At 52.2% G+C, this 25,220-nt stretch overlaps 1 protein-coding gene across 1 annotated transcript; it reads right to left on the bottom strand.

Moving 5' to 3' along the window:
• On the bottom strand, window positions 1-25,220 carry RGMA (repulsive guidance molecule family member a). Its single transcript, XM_017805258.1, has 4 exons — window positions 25,024-25,220; window positions 17,781-17,896; window positions 5,380-5,891; window positions 1-3,159 (listed from the first exon to the last, which is right to left on the bottom strand). The coding sequence occupies exons 1-4, from the start codon at window positions 25,035-25,037 to the stop codon at window positions 2,464-2,466; spliced, it is 1,338 nt and encodes a 445-aa protein (XP_017660747.1). The 5' UTR covers window positions 25,038-25,220; the 3' UTR covers window positions 1-2,463.

Below are 25,220 nucleotides of genomic sequence, written 5' to 3'. Positions count from 1 at the left end.
TTTATTGTCAAAAAACCTCAAACTTTACTTGCATTTCTCTCAATAAATAATTTACAGTATGTACATATGGTGACACTCCCAAGGGTCTCAGCGCAGGGAGGAGGTCAGGGGGGCCTTCTCATAATGCCCCCCCTTTGCCTATGTATTTTTTTTTTCTTTTGTTTCCAAGTATCGGGTCCTTCTTGGCCACACTTCACCTTTAACCAGGACTGGGTCAAACACAACCAAAATAAAGTGCTTCATTGTTTGCTTCTAAAATAGGGATACCCCAACCACCGTACGCCAGCGGCCACCACTGGAGCGCCCACCTGGACAGAGGGACTGAGCCACGCCATAACCAGACTTTCCTTGGGTGGAAACCACCCCTAAACCACAGCACATTGTGCCGTGGGGTGATTGTTTTACAGGAAAGGGAGGTCTTAGGGGAATTACTGACCTGTTGGTACACTGTGGCTGGGCCAGCTCAGGCAGCTTTCAAGCAGCACCATGTCTTCAGAGGGATGCTGCGCACAGCTGCTGTTAGATATGGGGCAACACTGCAAGAAACAAATGTTTCCTCTGACCCAGAGACAAATTTTGGCTTTTAAAACTTGGGGTTTGAATTTCTAGGGAAGATAAAAACTTGGGTTTTTTTCTTGGACAAAGGAAATAAAAAGTCCAAATCAGCCTGGCTGAACAACTAGTGCATTGGGAAATTAAACTGTCCTGTGCCATGGTCCAGTGGCTGCTCCCCTCAGAGTCTCCAAACTGTGATATCCTTATTTCAAAATCTCCCTAAACAGAGTATCTGGGGCACCAGCAAACAAAGCAAGGAGCAAAGTAGTAAACACATCTTTTTGTTTCTTTTCTTTCCTTAAACATTTAAAAACCAATTACATCTCTTCATCTGTACAGTCACACGAGATCAATGCCAGGGCTTTATATATTAAAGAGACAATATAAATTACATCCATTGACACAAGTTTGCATTTCTCTGCTGCTTTACAAATGGAGCTCTAGAGCTGTTAGGACACAATGAATAGTCACGCTGAGTATTTACACCAGGCTGCCTCTTGGCACCAGCCAAACCTAGCCTGTTCCCACCTCTTTTGGTGCTACAGCTTGTCTTCATCATGCCCAGAGACCTCCCTTGAGAGGAAAGAGGTGCCCCCAAGTGTGAGACGTGTTTTGGGGCTTGTTTCTGGAAACTTCCCCCTGAGGAAAGGAGGGGAAACCCACCAGGAGGTCTCAAAGGCGCAGACCAAAGGTGGTCTGGATTTGTTCAGTGAGCAATGGGGTGAACCACAGAGGAACATGGAGAGGAGGAGATGGGCAGCATTACATGGTGGAGGAGGAGACTACTGATGGTTTTGAGACAGGGAACAGACATTTGGAGGCAGCTGGGGGGGTCCTCTGCTGCGTCCCATCTCCTGGCTGGATTTCTAACATTGCCCCATTTCTGATTCAAGCCCAGAACGGCTTAAGGTGCAACTGGTCTGCAATGGGGTTGCAAGCCGCGGCCCCAGGATGGGGAGCAGAGCAGAGACCTAGCAGCAAAAAAGGAGTACCACACTCCTGCTCCACCCCAGGGCCAGGCCGAGCTGGTGAGGGGCTGGAAGGATGTGTGGATTGGGTCTCCCACTGAGCAGCTGCCCTGCTGCCAGTTTTAGGGGACCAGAGAGCAAATGCTGTGAGAAACTCATCCAACGCTGGGCAGAAGTTGCAGGAACCACTTGAATACTGGCCAGGTTTCTCCCACTGCTATCAAGAGTCCACTGTGGGTCCGGGCAGAGACAAGGGAGACAGGAATAAAACTACTGAGTGAATCAGTTGGATGAACTGGCTGGAACAGGAGATGCCCTTTGTACCACAGCAAATGCAGGCCAAGGCTTGAGGAACACATCCTCCTTCCACTCAGAAGATGCCTGGCACTAGCAGCTAAGCAAGCGTGGGATCATCCCCCACCACTTTGGCCCTCTGCATCACCTTCTGCAACAACAGGGCTGTGGGCAGGACATGCCCAAAAAGCAGAGTCTGGCCATGGCGATCAGGATGTCCAGCCCTGCTGTGCTGGCCAGGCTTGGCCCTGCCTTGCTGCTCCGTGCCCTCCTCACGGGCTCTGGCCTCCGAAGACAAAGCCACGTTCATGCACGTCAGTGTCACAGTCACCATGTGCATTTTTGGGACCTGGGGGAGCGCTATGAGGAGAGGAGCTACAAGGGTTCCTCAGCTCCCACTCTACTGGGAGTAGGAGGAGGGGGGAGGTGAGGAAGGTCCAGACAAGGTACAGTCCAGCAAAAACTCCTGACTGGTCCCATTGGCAGCATGTTCCTCCCAGGCAAGAGCTGGGAAGGTGGAGGACTTGCAGCCAAGAGAGAGACTGAGGTCTGAGGACAACCTGTGCGGTTTCCAGCACCTCTATCTCATCCCTGGTTCCCTCCTGCTCCCCTTTCCCTGCTCTCCATGGTGTGATGGAGCAAACCTCTATAACAAGCACAACCAACTCAAACACAGCAGTGCTACCCAGAGGGTAGGATGTGTTCCTGTGGGAGCCATGTTGCCCGGGGCCAGCTCCCGTGTCCTTTCATAGAGGTGCAGCTTGTCTTTGTTGGAGTGAAGCATCTTCACATCCTCAAAGGCATAGTAAGCAGCCAGCATGAAGTTGACATCCCCCGTGGTGAGGAGGTCGAAGACGCAGGACTGGAAGTAGAGATCCTCCACGGGCAGCTTTTCCCTGCACTTGGCTGTGGCCGTTTCGTAGGTGAAGGCCTCAGGGGGGGCCGGCAGGCTGGGCCCCTTCCTGCGAGCCCGACCCTCTGTGGCCTGAGCTGAGCGGATGGTCTGGAAGTCAATCTGCTGGTTGAGTGGACAACCACGGAGGCACAGGTAGAGGCCCTGACTGTCCCGGTCCTCCACGGCGTTCACCACCTCCTCTGGCATGCGCACAGCGAAGGTGAGGTACCGCCCCACCTGCCTCACCACGATGGTGGTGCCGATGTACTTGGCCTGGATCTCGATGTGTTGGCCTGACACCTTCTCAGTGATCTTCAGGCTGTTGGCTCCGTGCTTGTCCCCACCGTTCTTGGAGCCGTCGGCGAAGGCAGCGGGGAGCTCGTCCATCTCTGCCTGGTACACTTTCTGATCCACACATTCTTGGAAGCTCTTGAAGATGATCGTGAGCTGTGGGGGAGGAAAGGGACAGGGTTACAACCAGTGATGACCACCTGAGAGGACACAGCCACCACCAGGAGTGGTGTGGAAGGTGGATGAGCTGGATGCTCAGTCTGGATGGGAGAGTGACCTTCAGCTCATGGGCAGGTGCTTCAGGCTTAAAAGCCCCAATTTTAGCCACCCAGACATGGTCATCCTGCTCCAGCAAAGGGATACGGACAGGGTGTATGGAGTCAAGACCCAAAGGCTGAACTGAATGTACCACGTGGATCTGCAATGTTATCTCCAGGCCCAATGCAGGATCTTCCTTGCAGCTGGAGCTGGGTGGAGTATCCCTGTTCCCAGGCCTGTGGTGGCATGCCTGTGCACGCAGCACTGCCTTGCCTCCAGGGCTGCCAGATGGCAGCAGGGGATGAGCCCTGACTCCCTTAGAGGCAGTGGAGCTTCTTCTCTCACTCCCATGACATTTACATCCCAAGGGCTGGAACTCTTCCGTTCCCTGGCCACTCACAGACCAACCGACTCTTCCCCTGTGGGCCTTAGAACATGTCATGCTCCACCTCAACCACGCAGAACCACACAGGCACACACGTGTTCAGTGTGTTCCCATGGGATGGCCCTTCTAGGGGTGATTTTGTGGTGGCCTTGGCAGTGCTGGGTTAATGGTTGGACTCAACGATCTCAGAGGTCTTTTCGAACCTTAATTAATTCTGTGATTCTATGATACAAACTGAGCCCAACCTCACCCCTGGCTGAGGTCCCGTGCCAGAGGAAGGACCTCACAGCACTTGCTCTTCCCTTGCTGACCTGGCTTTATGGGGCAGACTTGAGGAGAAGGATCAGTAGAGTTTGCATGGGAAGAAGAGCAACTTGCTCTTCTTCCCACACAAACAGTGCTTCCTCTTCTACCTCTTGCAGAGTTGCTCTTCTTGCACCTCTGCCTGTGAGGGAGAAGTGGTAAAGGGGATCTCCTTCCTTGTGGTTCTATGGAGGGGCAGACTGAGACCTGGCCAGAGTGAGGCAGGGCTGGAGAAGTGAGCAGAGAACACAAAGAGCCCTATGGGCCAAGTGCTCCCATCCTTTCCAACAGCATAAAGTCCTCCAGCCATGACACAGCAGTGCTCTCCACAGCTCATGCTGCACATCTCATGACTAATACCTCCTCACCACAAGCCTGTGAGGCAGATAAGGAGTGAAAAGGCTCAATTAAGATGGTGATCCTGCAATCCCAGCAGGTCCTTAAGGACCACTTTCCTCCAGCCAGACTTGCAAGCTTCAGCAGCTTTCGATGTCTTTTAGCGAGTAAGGAGTTCAGAGTATCTTTTAGGAGGTTTATCAGGTCAAAACCTCAATGCAAGCTCCAGCTCAGGATAAAGAGGTCACATCCAGAGCTGAGAAGCAGCCCATCCTACACATGCTTCTCTCCCAACACACAGGAAGAAGACCAGATGTGGCAGGACGGGACATTTTCCAAAAGCAAGAAGATGCCTCCTGCTGAGCCTCCCTTTTTTTTTTGGCACAAAAATTGCCCTGTTAGCTTTAGAGCTTGTGCACCATGGGGCAGCACACCAGTTCCTCAGCTCCAGGTCTCTCCTGAAGCTGAGGCCGTGCCATACAAGTTCTGCTGTATGACAGCAGCACATTTTCAGTTGGGTTTTCTCAGTGCTTGCCTCGTACCTTCAGGATGTTTATTTAGGCTGTCAAAGCACCTCCAGAACAGACTGTTCCCCACAAAATGCCTTGACTTGGCTGCAAACCACAGAGACAATTACAAGCCTGGGCAAAGGGGAAGGCAGCATGAGGAGCTCAGCTCCCTCCAGCCTTTTCCCTGCAAGCTGTAGCCTCCCTAGAGGGCAGTCCTGGGTTTGCCTGGGCCTTGGGTGTCCCCCAAGAAGTGCTACCATCATTCCTGGGATGGCTGTTCAGCAATCTGGAGTTCCAAGGTGGGAGCTCTCTTAATTTGAAATCCCCCACTTGGCCATGATGGCCCCCTGAGCTGCAGTATCCTCAGCCTGCTCACCATGATGGGGCTGGATGTGCTCAAGAAGAAACCACAGGCCACTCAAGGCTGGGGATAAAAGAACAGACATCTCATATTTAGGGACAAACATTCTAATTCAGAGGAGCTCATGCTCCATCTTACCCTCCCCAAGGAGAAGTGCAAGTGGGGGAAGAGATGGAGGACAGAAAAGCTGTTCAGAAGCCCCTGGGGACACGTCTGAGGCTCACCTTGCTGGTGGCGGTGGCCGAGGAGCCGGGCAGCACCGGCGTGTTGGTGACCTGGACGTTCAGGTAGTTATTGTCTATGAGCGGCCAAGCCCCTTGCACCTTGCAGGTCTGGAAAGTGTCCGTGAAAGTCCTGAGGTGGGGGTCCCCAAAGAGCCCACAGTGGGTGTAGTTGGGGGTGGCCGAGTGCCTGTGAAAGCTCTTCTCGTAGTGGCAGATTTCGGGGCTGTCGGAGCGCTCCTGGCTGTCCCCGGGGGGCAATGTCCGGAGGCGGGGCTGGGACGTGGGGCCATCCTTGGAGCAGTTGTGCTGCACCATGAGATCGTCTATGCCATGCACGGCGGAGTGGTAGGCCAGGTCTCCCCTGCAGGTGCGGGCGGTGCGGCGGGTGCAGTGCGCGTACGCGCGCAGCGCCGTGCAGAACTCGGGCGCCTCCTCCGCGCCCAGGTGGTGGGACCCCGACGTGGCCGCCCAGAACTCAGAGTTGCACTTGAGGATCTTGCATGGAGACGTCACTGCAGGAGAGGGGAGGAAAGCACACAAGGTGGTCAGTGCTCGCCTGTGGGACACCCAGCTCTACCCCCGGCGAGAGGCTGCGTCCTCCTCCCGCGGCCCAAACTCATGACATCGGCTCTACCGCGTGATGGGACTCACTCACCAGACGTGACCCTCTCACATGACCCAACTCTCATGCATCAAAGGCAAAGAAACCAACAGAGTCTGCCCCAATTTAAGCCAAAAAGAGAAAGAGCACCCAGCCTTTAGATGAATGCTCCTGGGGGAAAACCATGGCGTGGAAGAATGGGACATATTCATAAGCAGCGATAAGGGAGGACCATTAATGTGGTGTGAAGATGCAATGGGGTTTTTAATGCCTCTTTAGGGTTTGACATTCAAAGCTCTGTGCTGCATGAGGTTTTGGGTGCTGTGTCCAGACTGAGGTCTACCAGCACAAAAATCTGCCTTCCTTCCTTATCCTCCTTCATGGGCATGGGAAAACCCAGCGCTGGCACGACTGCTGTGCCCAGCCACATCCCAGGTTAGAGCAGGACCGTGACCCACCCTGCAGCACAGCCAGAGGCCCCCCCACCATCCCCATGGCTGCAGCAGTGACGGGTGCAATACTTGCCCGTGTTCCTGCGCCTCCAGAAAGAAGCAGGAGCCAAGAAAACCTCTTTCTTGGCTGCTGTGTGGCTCTGCCCAGCCCTGGGAGCCCATTCCCCACCACGGCCCACTGAGAGAGAACAAGAGGTGGAGGAGAAAAACCGGCGTGGCAGGTACGGGGATGCCAGTGAGCCCCCGCCTCCCCTTCCCACCCGCCGTGCATCGCCCAGGCAGAGGCCAAGCCAAAGGCTGCAGGGCCTTTGCCAGGCTCAGCTGGAGCCCCGGTGCTTCCTGGCAAGGAGGAGGAAGGCAAAGAAAATTCAGATCCTGTTTTTTTCCCCCTGCAACGTCTGCTCCCTGGGGCAGTGTGGCTTTCCTGGAGCAGCCTGGAAAGCAGCTGTGCAAAAAACACATTGGCCATCGCTGAACTGTCGCAGACACTGCTCTGCCCCTGCCAATTTGGAGTCTTGCTGGGTGAACCCAGGCTCACACCATTTAAAATTCATGGTATTTTCCTTCCTCTCCTCTTAATCGACCCCCTCGGAGTGCTTGGAAACAGGATGGGTTCAGGCACAAAAGGCAGCAGGAGGAGGAGAAGAAAAGCCCCACCATTTCCAGATGCTATTGTGGTGCCTCTCGCGTACCCATATATTCCTGTCTCGGGGTTTGTTTAGAACGAGCTTGGCAAGGCATATGTGCCAAAAGCATTTCAGATTTGTTTAGAAAGAAAGTTACAAAACCCAGCATTGTTTCAGGGAAAACAGTATGTTTTAGTTTTAAACATCACAGTGATGGAAACCTAAACAGAGTTGGTGCTAGAAAATCAGAAAGGGAGACTGAGACTATAAAACACTGAGCAATTCAGCTGTGAGAAATAAGCCTGTCTCCTCTCTGTTTCCAAGAAGAGTGAAGTGCAAATAGGAAATGGTGACAGGTTCCTCACAGTTTTAAAATTCATGTTTAATAAGTTCAGATGCTAGCAACAGTACCGAGGACCCAGAAGCTGTTTGGTCTTGGCAGCATCCCATTTAAACTTGGAAGAAGCATTGTGGAAAGCCTTTAACTCATCATTGACCAGAGGTGACTCAACAAAAAGGTTCTGACCTGGGACACAGGCTCACATTGCTACTAAGTCTTCTGCATGCATGGAAAACATTTAAAAATATTTATTCTTTCATATCCCTCTCTCATTTATTCCAGGACTGTGGTTTTCCAGGACTATCATAGTGGAAGGTAGGAGTCAAAACAGCACAAAGGAGTGTGACCAGTGCCACCACTGCTGGTTATCCCAAACCCTTGTGGCATCAGGCAATTGAAGTCATTGCTCCCTAGTAGTTATGCTAATGTACAGCTTGAGGATGCCTTGAGGTTGCATGTGGCAGAAGGCACTGTCACTGCAGACAGACTTGCCAGCACAGCCTCAGGAAGAGCTGGAGGACACATCCCTGGACACACAGGACCCACACACCTCACAGAGCAGTAAGGCACCAGGATGCACTGCACAAAGCATCCCATCCTGTGAGCAGAGTCCAGGCTGCAGTAGTACTCTGGCTGCTCCAGCCCTTCAGCTGCTGTGTAGAGGGGAATTTTTTAGCAGGAATAAAGCCACAGCCCCCTGTTCTTTCAGGACTTGCTTCATTCACTTGGATGAGGAGATGCAGGCATGAGCTGCAGCTGCCTGTAGGCAGAGTGGGCTCTGCAAAACAGCCCCCCAACACTCAGTACAAAACACAGCCCAGTGCTGAGCATCCCACACTGCCACTCTGCCCAGGGTCACACATGACTTTATAAGGTACTGAATTGAAAAATCCCAACAAAACGGAGGGCAGGGAAGCGCATCTCCTTCCTCCCTGGGCCTGAAGGGGGAGCGTTCTGCTCTGAGATGTTATCGCTCCAGTTTTGGCACCCGTCCCCTTCTCGCTGTTTCGCTCAGGGCCCCATATAAGGCCCGATCTCCCAGGCCAGGTGCCGCGGGCAGCTCAGGGGCCGCTCACCCTCCCCGTCCACTCATCCCTGGCCTTTCCCATGGACATTTCTCCAACCTCACCAGCAGCCACCAGGTTTGGTGATTCCCTCACACTGCTGGGCAGGGACCACGGCCAACAAAGGCTGTGGAGGAGAGCAAACACGACCCTTATCCCTCCTGACAAGCCTTGCCTCTCCCCTCTGGCAGCAGCTTTGGCACAGCGGTGCAGGCTCATTTGTACCCAGGCCAAGAAACGATGTTTATTCAATTTCGCATAATCTATTTTCCATCGACTCACAATGGATCTGTTTTTCAACCACAGATGACTTAGCACGGAAACAAATCCTTCTCAAGCAGGAACCCAGCAAGGCTCTCCTGGGATCTGTGAGACATCCCCAGGTCTGGGTGAATTCTTGTCCATGGCAAAGGGTCCTTCATCCCATAGACAGGTGACTTCAACCCCTCCAGCCACCTTCCAAACTCCCCATCATCTCCTTTCAAGACCTTGGTGGCACTCAAACCAGAGACAAAATTTCCTTTGTTATCTTGAAACCAACGGGTTTGGAAAGTTTAAAGCCAGAGGAAATCACAAAACCACCTGGACTAGGGCGGCCCCCCCGTGTAGCCCAGTGCCCCCCATTTGTTCAGGTACACCTCCCACGAGGATTCCTGCGGTCTGCACAGACTGAAAAGCTGCCCCGTTCCTCGGCGGCCTGTTTCAGGAGTTTATCACCTTTACAAAACACGGGTCTTGGTTCTAAGTGGATTTTATCTGACTTCATTGTAAGGACATAAAAAGAATCAGCGATTTTCTCCAAAGCAGTAAAAGGTCCGTTAGTAACCGGTGTGTTTCCCACAAAGATATTTACACACTGCAATCAAGTCCCTTGTCAATCCTCCAGATAAGCTAAACGGTTTGCACTTTTAAGTTCTCACTGGAAGGTGTTTGCCCAGCCCCACCATCAGACCTCCCTCCAGCAGCCTTGTTTCCTGCATAACCTACCACACCGACAGGCGATATGGATAAAGGACACGCTCACAGCTCTCCCGAGGTTGCCCCTTTCACCGGGACACTGAATTGAGCAGGCACTGAGATGTGACCTTTTCCAGAGCTCCTGGTTTGGAGAGAACTGGTCCTCCATTGAAAAAGCATCCCGTGGATCACCAAACACACACTCAGGCATTTGGGTTATCACACGACCCCAGTCCTGCTGCTCTGCCCTTGTCATCGGTACATTATACTACTCGCTGTCAAATTAAGTGTTCAAACATACTACATGCACACATCTAATTTTAATAGCACTTAATTACCAGTGCCCCCCTATTTTCCCTTAAGCTGGTGTCGGGTAACCTGGATTTCGTTTACCCAAATCACACGCGCTTTCAGAAAACTAGCACAAAATCAACATTTCATCTATTCTCCTGTAATTTCTCTAACAAAGAGAATTACTGGAAATTAATTTCAGTAAGCAAAAGCCAACTCTTTTAAGACTCTTGATTGCATTTTAACCAGACCTGTTAATTTTAAAGTGTTCACTGCTAAGAGATGTTATTTAATATCTACTAACGGGCTGGAAAGTATTTCATCACCCACATGTGATGCAAATACATCATCCTGCGTTTTTCCAAATACATGGATTGAAGTGTAGATGTGCAAGCCTCACACATGCAGTAAAAGGCTTTTTCAGAGAACACAGTAAAAGGTAATTACCTTTGGCCTCAGATCTGAGCACCCAGACTTAGGCTCCTAAACACATATTTATTTAAGTAATCTAAATAAACATATTTATGCTGACACCTCAATAGGAAAGGCACGATTCTCTGAGGTGCTAAATACCAGCAACATTTGCCAGGAGATGTGGGCTGCTCTGCTCACAGGCGGACAGCAGTCACCACCAGCACCAAAATGACCCCAAAAGAGTTAGAAAAAAATAAATCACATTGCTGCTTAAAACATGGCTGAAGGGATTCCTTCCAGCAAGGTTTCAGGAGTCCAAAGCAAAAACTGAGGGAATGAACATCAGCCCTTTGCTGGAAGTCTACATGAGCCACCCCAGTGGTGGCCATGCTGGTGCCACATCTTGATGCCCAGGAGGGTTGTCAGATCAGATATAAAGAAGACAATTTTTACAATTAGGGTGCTGAAACACTGGTACAGGTTGCCCCAGAGAGGTGGTGAGTGCCCCATCCGTGGAAACACCCAGGATGTTCCTGCCAATGGCAGGGGGCGTTGGACAAGGTGATTTTTAAAGGTCTTTTCTAACCCAAACCATTCTGTGATTCTATTTTATGACACAGATCAACCGGCGCCTTGTCACACCAGGGAGAGAAACGAGCCCATCGGTGCCATCGGCAGCCCTGAGGGATGATGGATGGGGTGTCGTGGGCAGGGGCAGCTATCCCGAAGCCCCATAGGGCACCCTGGGGTGAGGAAGACCCAAGGGCCACCTGACCTAAGCTTGGTGAAAGGATTTGTGCGGGAAGGCAGCGCCGGGCTCTTCCAGCGACCTCCTTTGAACTGTTAATCAAGCACAATCTTGCAGAATAATAGCCTGGTTATTATTGCCTTGTTTGCATAACAAAGAGGCCCAATAAAACTGATTTGACTGTGCTCAGAGGGGGTGTGAAAGATCAGCCCTGAGAAAAAAGCTGCAGGAATGCTGCAAACTGCTCCAAAGCCTCAACCCAGGAAGAAAGACAATGCAATTTGCCATCAAGAAAAGCCCAATAGACCAATAAATTACCCATGTGCAAAGGGATTAGATCAGGTTTCAGTTGCACTGAAGTGGGGGCAGGACCGGGAGGAGGGAACTGAAGGAGAAAAATAAACCTGACTCTTAAAGAGCTCAGGCTCATATTTTGCAAGGGTGTGCGTGGGGAGGTTGGCTCTGTGGGGCCACCTTCCACGCTGGGGCCGGGGTTTTGTGCTCTTTTCCACTGGCAAAAGCAGCACATGCACTAAATCCAGGCAAAGGCTGTACTTGCGTATGACAGAGTAACTTTAGATGTACCAGAGAGCACACACACCTCAATCCACCCAGCCTCGTTTGACCCAATCCTTGTCTTGCTCAAGAGGATGCTGGGGAAAGGAGAAACCAGTTCCTTTAAGTCAAAAGAACGACACAAGATGGAGTTTTCTCGTTTCAACCTGTGTCAATCACTAAAGCATCTGGAGGACCTGCCACTGCCAACTCCCTTTTGTCCTCAGCGCTGAGTTCACGGCCCCCCATCCCTCCTCTCCAGGAGTCGCAGAGACACGGGGCAAGTACAGGCAGGAAACAAGCAGAGTCAGTGTCTTCACCGGCTACAGCACAAACTGTCGGATGCTGCCGAAGGAACCCTTGATGGCTCCTGTCACTTAGTCAGCTCTTTTGGCTCGGAGAGTCAGCTTACCGCCGACCCGGCATGCTCAGCGGGAGCAAATGCATCTCTCCCCAGCCCTCCTGGCCAGCCCTGCTCCTCTTCCAGCCTCACCTCGACATCCCCGTGCAGGGAGAAGAGTGGGCAGACACCACCAGAGAGGGCATCAGCCATGGAGGTGGCAGCCAGGGCCATGCTGCTCTGAGAACTACTGGAAAATCTTGGGAAGTTCAGTAGGCACGATGGGCTGAGAGGAGGAATCAGGTCGCAGACTTTGCTCTCAAATCTTCCTCCTGCGATTGACGCCTCAGCCACAAACACTGAGCTTTCACCTGCTCAGAGGAAGCAGCACCAGTGGATGGTTCAGAGGATGCAGGTTTTGCTCCACTACGAGCTGGTGGGTGGAGGATGAGGAAGGAGGGAAGCAATAGGGAAATTATCTCCTCTGACTCTCCATCTGCAGAAGGGCACTAAAAGTGCTGGCTCTGCACCACTGCTGCAGGCTGGGAAGCTGTTGTGGAGCTGCACACACCTGACTTTCCCAGTTGAAGAGCACCCCGATGTTTTCACCAAGAGTTCCCAAGAGCCGATAAAACTCCTTGGGGAAGTAGTCCATTTTACAGATGAGGACACAGAGGATGTGAAGGGTTTCACCAAAGATGAGCCCAGTGGGAAGAGAGGTGGATTTGCACTCTCATCCCTGCACAATACATCACCCTCAGCTTCCTCCCCCAGCCACCACCACCCGTGTCCCCCTCCCTCTGAAGCAGCTGTACTTGGATAAGGTCACCTCTGCCAGCCACCCCCACTGCTGAGTGTTTCAGGTTTCCAGCAGACATCACTCTCCCCATGCCAAAGCTGTTTTCCCAGGGTGCCTTTGAAGGCACAGCTGCCACCCACCAGCGCCCGGGGCCCCCCAGGTGTGGCAGTGGGTCCCTCACCCTCCTCCCCCTCACCCAGGCCGCGGCGGGGCTGGCAGGGAAATGCTTTCTGCTCACAGGTGTGGATTCCCTCTAGGAATAATCATCCCTGCCGTGCTCTTGTGAAATTTCAACCCTTCAAACGCAGAGGTAAATGAGATACAAAACGACGAGATGGAGAAAAGCCTGGAGCACATAAATCTGGATGAGGCAAATTTATACAATTAAATGCCTGCCAAAAAATTGCGGCATCTCAATCGGAGGCGTTGGTTTTGTGCAGGGTGTGGGGTGGCAGCTGCCCGGCTGAATGGCAGCAGCCCCATGAGCCCATCAGAAATCCATGGGGACACCTGACTGATGCTGGAGCCACACCCAGGGATGCAGGGGATCTTGTGGATCCCTTCCTGCAGGCTGGGCTCCCACCTAGAACAAGACTCCCTCCCCATCACTCATGCCCCACAGAAGCCTCAATATCTGTCCGTCCTTCACAGCCACGGACCTTCAGAGGTTTATTTATTTTTAAATGCATTCGATTGCTGCCCCTCCTGGGCTCAGGTTTTAATTTTAAGAGAAAAAGTAACTTTCTAACTGAATCCACACCCCCAGTCCTGCTGCTCCCCCATTCCCATCCTGAGCACAGTGATACTCTCATCACTATGAGCTGGCAAAGTCCAGAGTCATGATCCATCCCTAAAATGTCCTGCCACATGTCCTTGTCATCTCAGAAAGGGCCAGCTGGAGTGTGTCACACAGCAAGAGAAAAAGGTAGCTTGTCCAAAACCCAAACCGCCATAGATCATTACTAGGGCTTTGGGGACCAAAGTCAACAGCTGTCCAGGAAGGAGAGGAAACCGAGGGAGGAGAAAATTCTTTGGGCTCAAGTGAAGCTTGCTCTCTGCCTGACCCATAAAACCCTGTATGTCAGCGATAGCTCTGCTTGCTGGGAACTGAATGGCCAAGCTCCTATGGATGCTCATGCAGCAGAAAGTGGGACTCAACACCCTTCTGAAGGACCTGCTGTCCCCACAGCTGTGGGACATGAGCCCCTGGCCAACCCACACAGCACAGTCAGACAGAGTGGCTCAGTCTGTGCCTACCAGGGCTGTGTGTGTCGGAGCCAGCTTGTTCTCTGCAGTGAGAGCCCGATGACTTCATCAAGGGGATGGCATCTGGTTTTGCAGTTGGCCATAATTCAATTCTCCCCCTTGCTGCAGGAATTTCAGCTGGTGGAGCAGTGATTTACTCAGCCGGGCTGCACTTGAGTGCAAAGCAATCTTGAGGCTACAATCGAACGCCCTGTTATTTTGAGAGCTCACGGACAACGGAATAAATATCCTCTTCTTTTCATCCCAGTAGCTGCCAAGTGCAGGCTACAGAGCTTTTTAAAGGCATTTAGGAGCTCTCCTCTAACAACTGTGCTCCGGATGCTGCACGTGGCCAAGCAGGGCCCTGCCTGCACAGTTTGCTCCTGATCAGGATGGGATTTACCAGGACAGCCTGAAAAAGGCCAGGGTATCCCTTCACCTGCCCCACCACAGCTGCACCTCCAAGTATCTCCCATGCTCTCCAAAAACCCTTCCCTATCACCCCAACACACATCACTTCTGGACTGCAGCAGCCCTGAGTTCACCTCATCCCCCTTCAAACCACCTGGGACCCTGAGGCTTTTTTGGTCCTAGGTTCCCACACTCCCCCTTACTCCAAGTTTGGTGTCTGCTCCAAGAGGAAAAGCAAATCAAACCAAATCACACTCATCCAAATGGACCACAAGCCCTCATCTTTGACCTTCTTCACTGTCCCACTAACACTCATCCCTTGAGAGCAGTAGGGCTTGGCTGTGGGATCCCCTGGGCTGAGGAGGGGCTCACTTGGGCCACACAGCCCTGCCAGAGTCTACAATATTTCATGGGATGTGCCCATTAGGGAGCCAGAAGAGAGACCACAAAACTCATTGTCACTGGGGCTGCAGCCTGGCTCTCCAGGGACAGCAGGTCTGTGCAGAGCCCGAGAGCCCCCAGGTCAGGAAGTTTTTGTGGCTGCCCAGCCCTGTGAGCACTTTCATGTGCACATCCGACTCGGCACAGCTGTTCAGGCCACAGAGAAAGAAACCTCAGCTGCTCTCATGATAAATCCAGTCATTCTTAATATCACCTTGTTCCCAGTAACCAAGGGCCAGGAATTTAATGATTTTCTGTGGAAAAAAGCAACGTATCCACCTCACCTACTTTAAAAACAAGGTGCCTCCTTCCAGCCCCACGACAAGCCTTTCTGGCAATGGCAAAGAACTCACTGTTCCAAGTACCAGATGAGCTCCGAGCAAGCAACAAAACAGGGAAGCCAAAATATTTCCAGGTTTACGTTTGAATCCCTCCCTTCTTCTCTGCCCTGACAACATCTCGCACTGGCGCCTCCTCCCCTGCCGCCACCTTCCCCAGGTTGGGCTCCCCCTTCACAGCATTGTGGGGGTGTTGCCTCAGCAGCCTCTAAGCCCCCCATCTCAATTTCACCTTAATGCTGTGATCACCTCCCTGCTACTGAGACAAAAGTCATTTATCAACTCATCCGATCCATCTCCCAGTGGGTTGGATCCTTATCTAGAACCTACTGCATTGCCTGGATGGACCAAGGCTAGAAAATTCCAAATTTTTTTGGAGGCAGGAGTGACAAAGCTGAAAACAAACGGGAACAGCCAAAGCGTAGTACGAGGGGGAGAGCAAAACCTGATGCACCTGGAGCAAAACACCCAGGGCCACATTTTGGAAGTACAAAAGGGTACAAAAGAATTTGCAAGAAAACTCAGCACAGCTCGTACTGGGATGCACAGATGGGGGTCAGCTGAGCACTCCAGGAAATCAGGGTCTCAGCTGGGAGGGGAGAGCGCCCCTGAGCATTCAACACTGAGACCTGACACAAGCTCCAAGCAGGGCTTCTGCCAGGAAAACTGTCAGCAGTGGCCTGCTCTGGCCAGACCTCCTTCCCCAGCTGCCCCAGGGTCATCCTGACCCATGCCAGTGCCCCCAGCCCGAGGGCACTCACTGGTGGGGGCCGCCCAGGAGGCAGCAGGGCGAAGCCATCGGTGTGAGAGCAGTACAAGTGGGAATCCAGCCCGGGGTGTGAGTGTAGGGGGGGTTTAAGCAAATAAATAGGGCAGGACTCGGCGAGGCACTGATCTGACACGCTGAGCGCCCGCCTGGGCAGCCTCCAGCGGCCCTGCTCACCCAGGGCTCTCAGGAGGGGTGCGAAGCCTCCTCGTTGCTGGGAATCTGTTGGGAACCCACAAATTCCCAGGAAGCGCAGGGAAAAAGGGGCAAAGGATATGTCAAGGAATAAATCCCCCCCTTTTTTCCTACCTTCCCACCCCAAAAAGCTTTCAAAAAAGCCCCCAGTGTGCTCTCAGCCCTGGGCACGGGGAGCCCTGTCTCCGCCTGCGCCCCACTCCCGCGGGCTCCGGATCGCCTCGTTCTGCCAGTTCTTTGCACCTTATTTGACTGCTGAAGGGAGAATCAAACAAAGCAGCCAGCCAGATCTCCTATCAAGTTCTTTCTTGCACCGTAAATCTCACAGCCTCGACGCTTTGCAACTCAACCGCTCCGAAAAGGGCGTTAAGCAACACATATGGGAGCAGCTCCAGAGTTTCCAGAAAAAACAGGGGGTTCAGCTTCCAGCCTTGCTGGGAAGTCCCATGGGAGAAGTGAGGTCCAGAGGGCCAGCGCTGGAAAGGTTTTCCTTTCGCCTTCGGAAGAGGGCGAAGAGGGCAAAAGGGGAGGAAGGGCGTAAAGAAAGCAGTTATTTATTTATTTCCTACATGTGTGTGCAAGACTGCTTCACCTACGGTTATGCAAAAGAAAGGCAGAGGCGATTTAAAAATTAATAAATTAAAAAGAGTAAAAGGAAAGTTTTACTAAACTAAAAAAAAAAGAGGGATGGGGAGATTTAAGCCTTAGAGCTTTTCTTTCTCCCTCCTGCTTTCTCTCCTTTTTTTTCCCCCCCTTGCAAATAAAAAAAAAAAAAAAAAAGAGGTAAAGAAACTGGAGAGTTTTGGAAGGAACAAATCCGCCTCTGTGGACTGGGTTTCCCCTCCCCCAACAAAAACAAGCACTCAGGGCTTGAAGGAATTTGCAGGCAGAGATCTGCCAAAAACATTGTGAAAAACTATGGGGGATTCATTGGAAACAGATGGCGTTTTCAGCTGTAATTCTGAAATTCTCCCCTTTTCTGACACAATACAAACAGCGGGGCTGGGGCTGGAGGGGGGGCCGAGCCCCGCGGCGGGTGCGAGCGGCCGGCCCGGGGGTGCCGATGCTCGCGGGACCATTTGGTTGCCATCCCGCCCTCGGACAGCACAACAGCTCCCAGCCCAGCCGGGGCGAGATTTCCAACCAAATAAAGATGCCGAGCCCCCAAACCCCCGGGAGGACCTGCGGGGAGAAGGGGCGCCCGCTCGGAGCGCCCGCGCATCCTCCGCCCGCCGGCCCAGGTGAGCGCCGGGGCCGCGCTCCCCCTTCCGCGGGGCCCTGCGACCCCTGCACACCCCACCTTCCCCAAAACACAAAGCAACGACACCCCTGAACCCCTCCGCAACCGCTCCCTGGCTCTGCCCTTCCCGGGGGCGCTCCGAGCGGGGACCCCACTGCTCTCAAGGGAGAAATTTGGCGTCGGGGTGCTCAAGTGTGCCGCCCTTTCCCCCCGTGTCCCCCTTCCTTTCACGGCACCCGGGAAGGGGAGAACAAGGTAACCTGGCGCTGTCAGGAACACCCCCCCCCGGCTGCCCTCGCCGCTTTGATTTCCACCATCTCCTTCCTTGTGGGATGAGGAGCGGGGAGACAAAGACGATGAGGTCAAGGAAAAACACCCACCGCAACTGCTCGGGGAAAGGGGAACTGGGGGGGCACGCACCAAATCTGAGCCCCACTTGCTTATTTTAAACATGTGGCAAACTGCTGCGAGGAGAGGGAGAGGGAAAGAGGCCCAGGGACAGGGGAACGGGGGCGGCGATCCAAGGGCTGCCAGAAACACAGGGAAGAAGTCTGCAAAATAAAGAGGCTGTTTCTTACCTGAAGGGAAGATGCAGAGAAAGACAGGGAGGATTTGGAAAAGTCCCAGGGCTGTGGATCCTGCCCCTCTCCCCATACCCATCCATCCAGCTCGAGCTTTAACCACTATCCTCTCCCTGGAAGAAGAGTTTAAAAAGGGGAAAAAAAAAGGGGGGGAAGAAGGGAAGAGAGGAAGAGGGAGGAAAAAAAGGGGAAAAATAAATCAATCGAAAGAAAGAACTGGGGGAAAAATGAAATCAAAAGCCCCACATGGCTCCGCGGAGCGCGGCAGGGACGGGCGGCCCCAGCTCCGGGCTCCGCACTGAAAGATTACACAGACTTTTTCTCCTTCTCCTCCTCCTCCTCTCCGTCCCCTCCCATTACAAACCAGCCCAAACCATCAATCATCCCGCTGCCTCCCAATGCCTGCATCCTCCTCGGCGCCTCCTCCTGCGAGCGCGCCCGCCTCCCCGGCCATGCTGCGGGAAGGGGCGGGAGCGGCTGCGGCCATGGGAGTAAGGGAGGGAGCGGGGAAAAAGAGCCGGCGAGACGCAGGCAAGGGGGTTACTGCTGTGGATGGAGCCATCAGACTCTCCCGTGCCCTGTAGGAAGGGGGTGGCGGTGGTCCTACGCAAGATGGGCTGCGGGAAGGGCTCTTGATGTCTCCCCGTCTCCTCCCCAGCGTCACGCATCGCACCTCGGTGGTAATTTGGGAGAGAGGCTTCCTCCCATCCCGTCGGGTCTCAACACCCACTGTGCCCTCTCTGCCTTTCTCCCATGGGCCTGACAAGAGCGCTTTGGATTGCCCAAAAATTAAGCAATTTGGGGCAAAGGGGCTGTCCTACAGCAGAGGGGGAAACTGAGTCAGGGAGTCTCCAGACAGCTGATATGGGGCAGAAATTGATTGTGAGAGCAGTGCTGAGGACCCCGGCCTGCTGGGGTATGGACTGCCTCAGCACAAGGAGCTCCTCCGTGTCCTCCGTGTCCTGGCAGCGTGGTAGGTGTGAGTGTTTCACAACCGTTCCAGGTCATTCACCTGCACTGGCACTGGCAGTGGTGAAGTAAGGCCAGGTGACTCACAAACAGCAAGTTTCATAGATCCTTATCATTAGGCTGTCACTCCTTAGATAAGGGAATAACTGTCAGGTACCCCAAATCCAGCTGCTAACCTGCCAAGGACTGATGGAGTGGACTAACATGTACCTGCACTCTCTCAGGACCTCCACCACAATCTCATCTGCACCACCAGCCCACGTATAGAACTGGTTGTTCAGCATTTGCTGGGGGAAAGTCTTACCAGGTGTGTTGGTAGGATTGTCCTGAGGGTTTCACTCTGTAAGCCCCCCTCAGAGACCCTTTGGGCTGCCCCCAGGCAGACTGCAACCCTAGGAGAACTCTACTTGCTCATGACCCATGTGGACAGAGCAGCAGCTTGGAGCACACAGGCATTTGCCTGCTGGGCTTCAAGATCCTGCTCTTTTCCACCTCCTGCAATGCCACAGCGTGAGGAGGTGAGCAGATTGGATCTTAATCCCCACCAACTCAGGGGTCTGCTCCACCCACGAGAGGGCTAGGCCAGGAGCAAGGCATCCACTTAGCTTGGATCTCTTAAAAATTTCCCTTAAAGGATGTTTTAGCCACAGTGAACTAAGACAATTTCACTTCTGAATGAGGGTGTAGGCTTTAATAACTTCCCTGTTTTGGATCATTAGCCCTCCTTTGATTGAATGCCCCCTTACCACCCCGATGTTTCATCTCCTTTCTCTTGGGCTTCTTAGACAAAGAATGAAGGGAGGCTGGTTGTTTTACACAACCCTTCCTCCAACTCTGTAAGACCATGGGTCTTCTCTCCTGCAACTTGTTATAAGCTGTAGGCCTGGGATGCTCCTTCACTTTTCTTCTAGTTGTCCTTGGAAACCTCTTTAGTTTCCACCTCACAAACATCCTTAAGGATGATTTTTGGAGTGACAGTAGCTTAAAGTCTCCAACAAGAGTTTGTGATCTCTTCCCTGTCTCGGATCGAATCTGTAATTCAGCTACAACAAATATCCCATGGAAGGAGGAAGAGGAGGTGGGAATAAATATCCAAGAAGCAAAGATATCTATTAACACCTATTTCTCTGTGAGGGGTGTGAGCCCCCTGCCTTCAAATGAAGGAGGAGCTTCTCTGAGGCTTTATCCAGGCTGCAACAGGAATTAAAAGACTGAGGCTTTTCCATCTGGGACCCAGATGGGATCCAAAATCCTGTGGCCTTTCCTGCCTGAGTGGAGATCTGTCTTGGTCCTGCTGGCCCTAGAGCTGCAGTCAGACGGTGTCCACTAAAATCAGAAGGAGCTCTGTGTGCAGAGGAGCTGCCAGAGCGGGCAGAGCTGGGCAGGAGATGAAAGCTGGCAGGCCGGATCCAGACCTGTAGCAGAAGCAGTGTGGGAGGAACACCGACTCGAAGCACCTCTTTGTGGGGGATGTCAAACAGGGGCAAATATGTCCAAACCCTGCCAGCTGCTCCTACCACCCAAGAAGAAATGCCTGCTGATGGGATGTGTAGGCAGCTGGAGCTGGAAGGGGCCTGGGAGGCTGGAAGGAGCCCGAGGGGAGGAGGGAGGGGATCTGTGAGCTAGGGGGAGCCCAGGAAAGGGGGGGGAGGTCCAGGGGATGGGGTTTCAGACCCCAAATTCCTTTCTCTTGCTCTCACCCTCGCCTCTTGCAATGTGACTTTTGCTTTTATTTCAAAATGAAAAACATCACTTCTGCTGTTATCCCCACTGATGACATCTAACATGATCTATTTATTTTTAACTCAAAAAAAAATCTGAATTATGAACTTTTAAAACCCAGCTGTTAAATAGCTGCTGCGAGGCTGTTTTGATGATTTGACCTAAAGCACCACTTTGGTATTGCCGTTTTGGGGCAAGCTGACACATTGCAACGATAGCCTGGAATCCAGTTTGAAGCCTCATATTTAAAATAAGACCCTTGATGGAAATTCTGCCTTTGGTGTAGGGAAAACTGCACTGCCATAAAGCAACGGTCGGGTGCCCCTGGCTCCAGTTTGTAAAAATTTCTCCTTGATTTTGCTCCGTTGCATCATGCATTGCAAATGGGATTGCTGTTCTTGGCACCGATCAAAGCAGCGGATTTCGCTGGAGAAAACAACAGATGTGTCCAAACCGTAACTTCAGGGAGGAAAAGGCCCCAAATAAGGTGCGTTTCTGAGATCCTGCTCCCCCTCCTGTGTTTTTCAAATAACCTTCGCCTTTCTGATTAGCTCAGTCAAAGACCTGGACTTTAAATTGCCTGCTGAATCGCAGGCTGTGCGAAATTCGGGTCTCTGCCTTGCTTAATGGGGATATCCAGGCTTGGAAACATGGAGCAACTGTGTTTTCCCTCTTAAATCCCATCCAGGACTCCCTGTTTAGGCAGCACTGAGCCCCGTGCTCTTTGCAAACAGTGTGTGGGAAACCACCCACCACTAAAACGCAACCACGGCAGAGCTCAGCCGTGCAGCGGCTCGGCCCCAGGGCACAGGCACCTCCGCGGTCATCTGCACATTGATCCCCGTGTTTGGTGTCATTGCAGAGGGGTGACTTGCCAATCACAGCCTTCTCCGAGGTTTTTGCAGGATGAGCTGGAAGATTCCCAGTTCCCATGGGACGCTCAGCCGGGATCACCAGCCTGAACTTTACTTTCCTCTGCCCTGCGTCACACCGTGCGTGGCTGTGGGATTTAGTGGGGCTGGATGAATGTGGCTGATTTGCACCCAAAGGTTTGCAGATGAGAGCTCCCCTTACAGCCTTCCTAATGGAATTATTCACTACCTGTAATTATATGGCTAAAATAGTAAACATGGGTATTTCTAAGGACTGCAACTAGTAGTTAGAGGAATGGATGTCAAGGCTCCTTGTCTGCTCCTGACTCTCCCATGAACTTTCTGCATGGCCACTTTTCACACCACTATCTCCACACATGTGCCTTTGCCTGTTCTGCCTCAGGACAAGGTATTCATCTCATGGCCTGTCTGGGATAAGCCATGATCACCCCTGCAAAAAGCTAATCCTGAAATGTTCTGCAGAGAAATATGTGTGTTTAGGGTAAGCAGCAAAAAGCAAACTGCTCCTTAAAGGAGGAGGAAAGGAAGTTTGGAGTGTAAACCCCCAAGATTTTGTCTGGAGAAGTTTGACAGCTGATGTCAAAATGTTTGTGGAGGTAAACCCAAACACTTGTGTTCTGAATAGTGCCCTTATTAAAGAAAAAAACTTCTGAACAAGAACCAACAAAACCCCAACATCTTTATGCAGTAACAGCCACCTCTGATGTCTGCAATAGTGGAAAACGCTGCAGTTAATTTCAAAGACCTTCCTTTTACTCATCACTCCATTTTTTTATCATTTTACAGTTTCCCTGGCTAAACAAGCATATGCTCTCCCTGAGCCGTGCACCTCAGAGCTGCTGAATACACATCTAAACCCCCTTCCCTACCAACCAGTTGCCTTGCAGGTAGAGCAGCTGACAGGGAAAGTGTCCTCTCAAGGTCTCCTTAGTGCCCTGCAGCGAACTTGGGCAGCAACTGAAAGGGGAAGGCAGAAGTGATGGCACAGAACTGGGCTCAGAAGACTGACCCACTCTTGCATAGCAAAGTGCAGAGAGGAGTTTGCTGGTTTAGATAATCCCCCTCCCCACAGCTGCCCCTGTGAACGACAGACTCATCAACTCATCAAAAAGAGGCTGGTGGGTTGAAGGTGGAATAAAATATAGCTTTGTACCACCAATAAGTAAAATATAAGAATGCTTTGTTGACTTGCATCTTTGCATCTGTAGATTTGCGGATTGTCAGCAGCCCCCACTGAAGTTGTGGTGGGCAACCCTCTCTGCTCAAAATGCCTGCTTCAAGCTCACAGCCATAAAAATCACCTCTAAATGCTGAAAATCAGCCAGGCTGGACAAGGGGAAGGGAAGATGGGCTGTCACCCATGACAGAAAGCAAAACAAGCAGCAATATTTTCAGAGTTCATCAAGTCAACTCTTTTTTTTTTGACTGGTGACATTCATTTGTGTCTCTCCCCTTCCCTTGCTTGCAAAGCCTGACTCCTACACATGGGAGCATGTAGCCATCCCTTGTTCGGCAGTGTTTGGAAGGCTGGCTGGAATTCACCATCTGTATATTTAGTTCTCTGCAGGGAGCTGGTCTTCCTGGCCCAGTCTTCTCTTTGGGGTAAATATCAAGCAATATCTCTTTAGTGTATCTTCTTCACATCTTGGCTCCCCTGTGAAACACATAGAAGATGGGCTGGGAGGTTCCCAAGACCGAGTTCAAATGGCCAAATGTTAGCTCAGCAGAAAAGATGGCTAAATCTGAACTGCCAAAAAATGCTCAGAATCATAGAATCACAGAATGGTTTGGGTTGGAAGGGACTTTAAAGATCATCTAGTTCCAGCCCCCCTGCCCTGGGCAGGGACACCAGAAGAGCTGCAGAGAACTGTGTGTTTATCAGCAGAGACAGGAGCCAGTCTGTGGAATGGGACAGTCTTTCTCTGCTGCTTTTAAAAGCTCCTGATATATTGAGAAAGTGCAAACATAGCTCTCTAATTCCCCGCTTCTGACTGACAGGTCAGCTAAGGACATCTCCTCCATCTCATTTAAAGGTGGGAGATGGCATCAAGTGTTTGCAAATCCACATCTGCAGCCCTTTGAGCAAGGGATGTTTGAAGGATCCTATGGAAAACGCTCTGTGAAACCCAACCACCTTTCCCACGTCCCCTTCTGTCAATTCCTGACAGCAGTGGCCAAATACAAATAACCCAAATACAACCCAACACAGGAAACCTTTCCTGCCCTCTCGGTCACGAAACACTAAGTGACAGTGTCCTCAGCTGATTTAAAACTTTGTCCTGAATACCTGAGAAAGAGACATTCCTTATTATGGGCAGGGGGGAAAAACCCAAACAACTTTTCCAGCACTTCTGTAGGATTTTGGCAAACGAAACTGGGAAGTTTTGTGGAGGGGGAACATCTTGGAGCTGGTACCGGGCACCCTCCCGGGTGTGCCCGGCTCGGGGCTTGGGCTGGAGCTGAGCTGGGACTAAGGCTGGGCTGGGACTGCGGTGGACTGGGAATGAGCTGGGCTGGGACTGAGACTGGGCTGAGTTGAGGTTGGGCTGGGACTAAGGCTGGGACAGGAGCTGGAGCTGAGCTGAGCTGAGCTGGGACTGGGGGGAACTGGGCTGGGACTGGGCTGGGCCGGGGCTGTGGCCCCGCTGGGTGGTGCTGTTATCCCTGCGCCGCCTGCAAAAGTATCCAGTTTATAAAATAAATGCGATCCAACGCCGCCTTAAACCACATGACATAACAGCAGCTTGCGAGCTCCCATTAAAATCTCAATTTGGGGAAATTGATTCTACCTCTGAGCAATTGCGATGCAATTACTCCAACAGGCAGCAATCAAGAATCACATCAAAACAACACCAAACTTTCATCTCCTGCCTCGCAACCACCACCACAACAAAAAGCACCTGTCTTGCAAACGCAGCCCGGTTTCCTTAAATATATATAATTTTTAGGAAGGGCAACATGCATGTCTCAGAGTGGCAGTGAGCCCGGACAGGGGCTGCGCTGGCCGGTGCCTCTGAACTGTCCCGGCTGGGGGCTGAATTTTGTCCCCCGTCCCCTGGATGAGGTTTAGTGCAATTTACGGACTCAGGGCATCAGGAACAAACTCTCTCCCCCTGCTCAGCCACGCGCCAGCTGCCCATCCACAGATGTGACCATCCCTGCCATATCCCACATCTGTCCAGCTGTCACCCTCCCGACCTTCTTCCCCTCGGAGCTGGCAGACCCCCCAGCGCTGTGCAACCAGAGGAGTTCAAGGAAAGCTTTGTGCCCCCGCTCCGGTCTCTATAATCGCGATCATCCCCGGGAAGAGCTATCCAAGGAAAAGGGGGAGATACTGGGGAGGATGTTTTCAGTTCTCATCAGTGGTCTGCAAGGAATTACTCGATTGACTTAGCGCAGCAGGGAGCAGCTTTAGTGGCAACCATCAGAAGGGAGGATAAATGAATAACCGCATGCACGCCAGCTAGCGCCGAGCCGGGCAGGGAGCGCTGGGCAGGGAAAATGGGAAGAATCGAGGTTCCTTAAAAAAATAAAACAGCCGGGGAGGGGGGAGGCAGGCGGGGACCGGGAGCCTCAACAGGTCCGGAGGAGGAAGGGCCATGCAGGGAGCCGGGGACATGCGGCCGGGGGGGCCCCCAGTCCCCCGCCCCGCTTACCTTGGCGGCCGCATCAGCCTCTCCAGCCCCGCGGGGGTCGGTGCAGGCAGCGGCGGCTTTGTTTTTGTTTTTGTTTGTTTTGTTTTGTTTTTCCAGGAGGGTTAAATAAAACAAAAATAAAAGAAAAGAAAATAAAACTAAATAAAGTAAAACCCAAACGAAATAAAATAATAAAAGCCCCCGAGGGTCGGAGCGGG

This window comes from Lepidothrix coronata, unplaced genomic scaffold (assembly GCF_001604755.1).
Source record: "Lepidothrix coronata isolate B3197 unplaced genomic scaffold, Lepidothrix_coronata-1.0 Scaffold11, whole genome shotgun sequence".
NCBI classification, from domain to species: domain Eukaryota; kingdom Metazoa; phylum Chordata; class Aves; order Passeriformes; family Pipridae; genus Lepidothrix; species Lepidothrix coronata.
The sequence above is the reverse complement of the archived record's forward strand: the minus strand, read 5'-3'. Positions and strand labels throughout refer to the sequence as shown.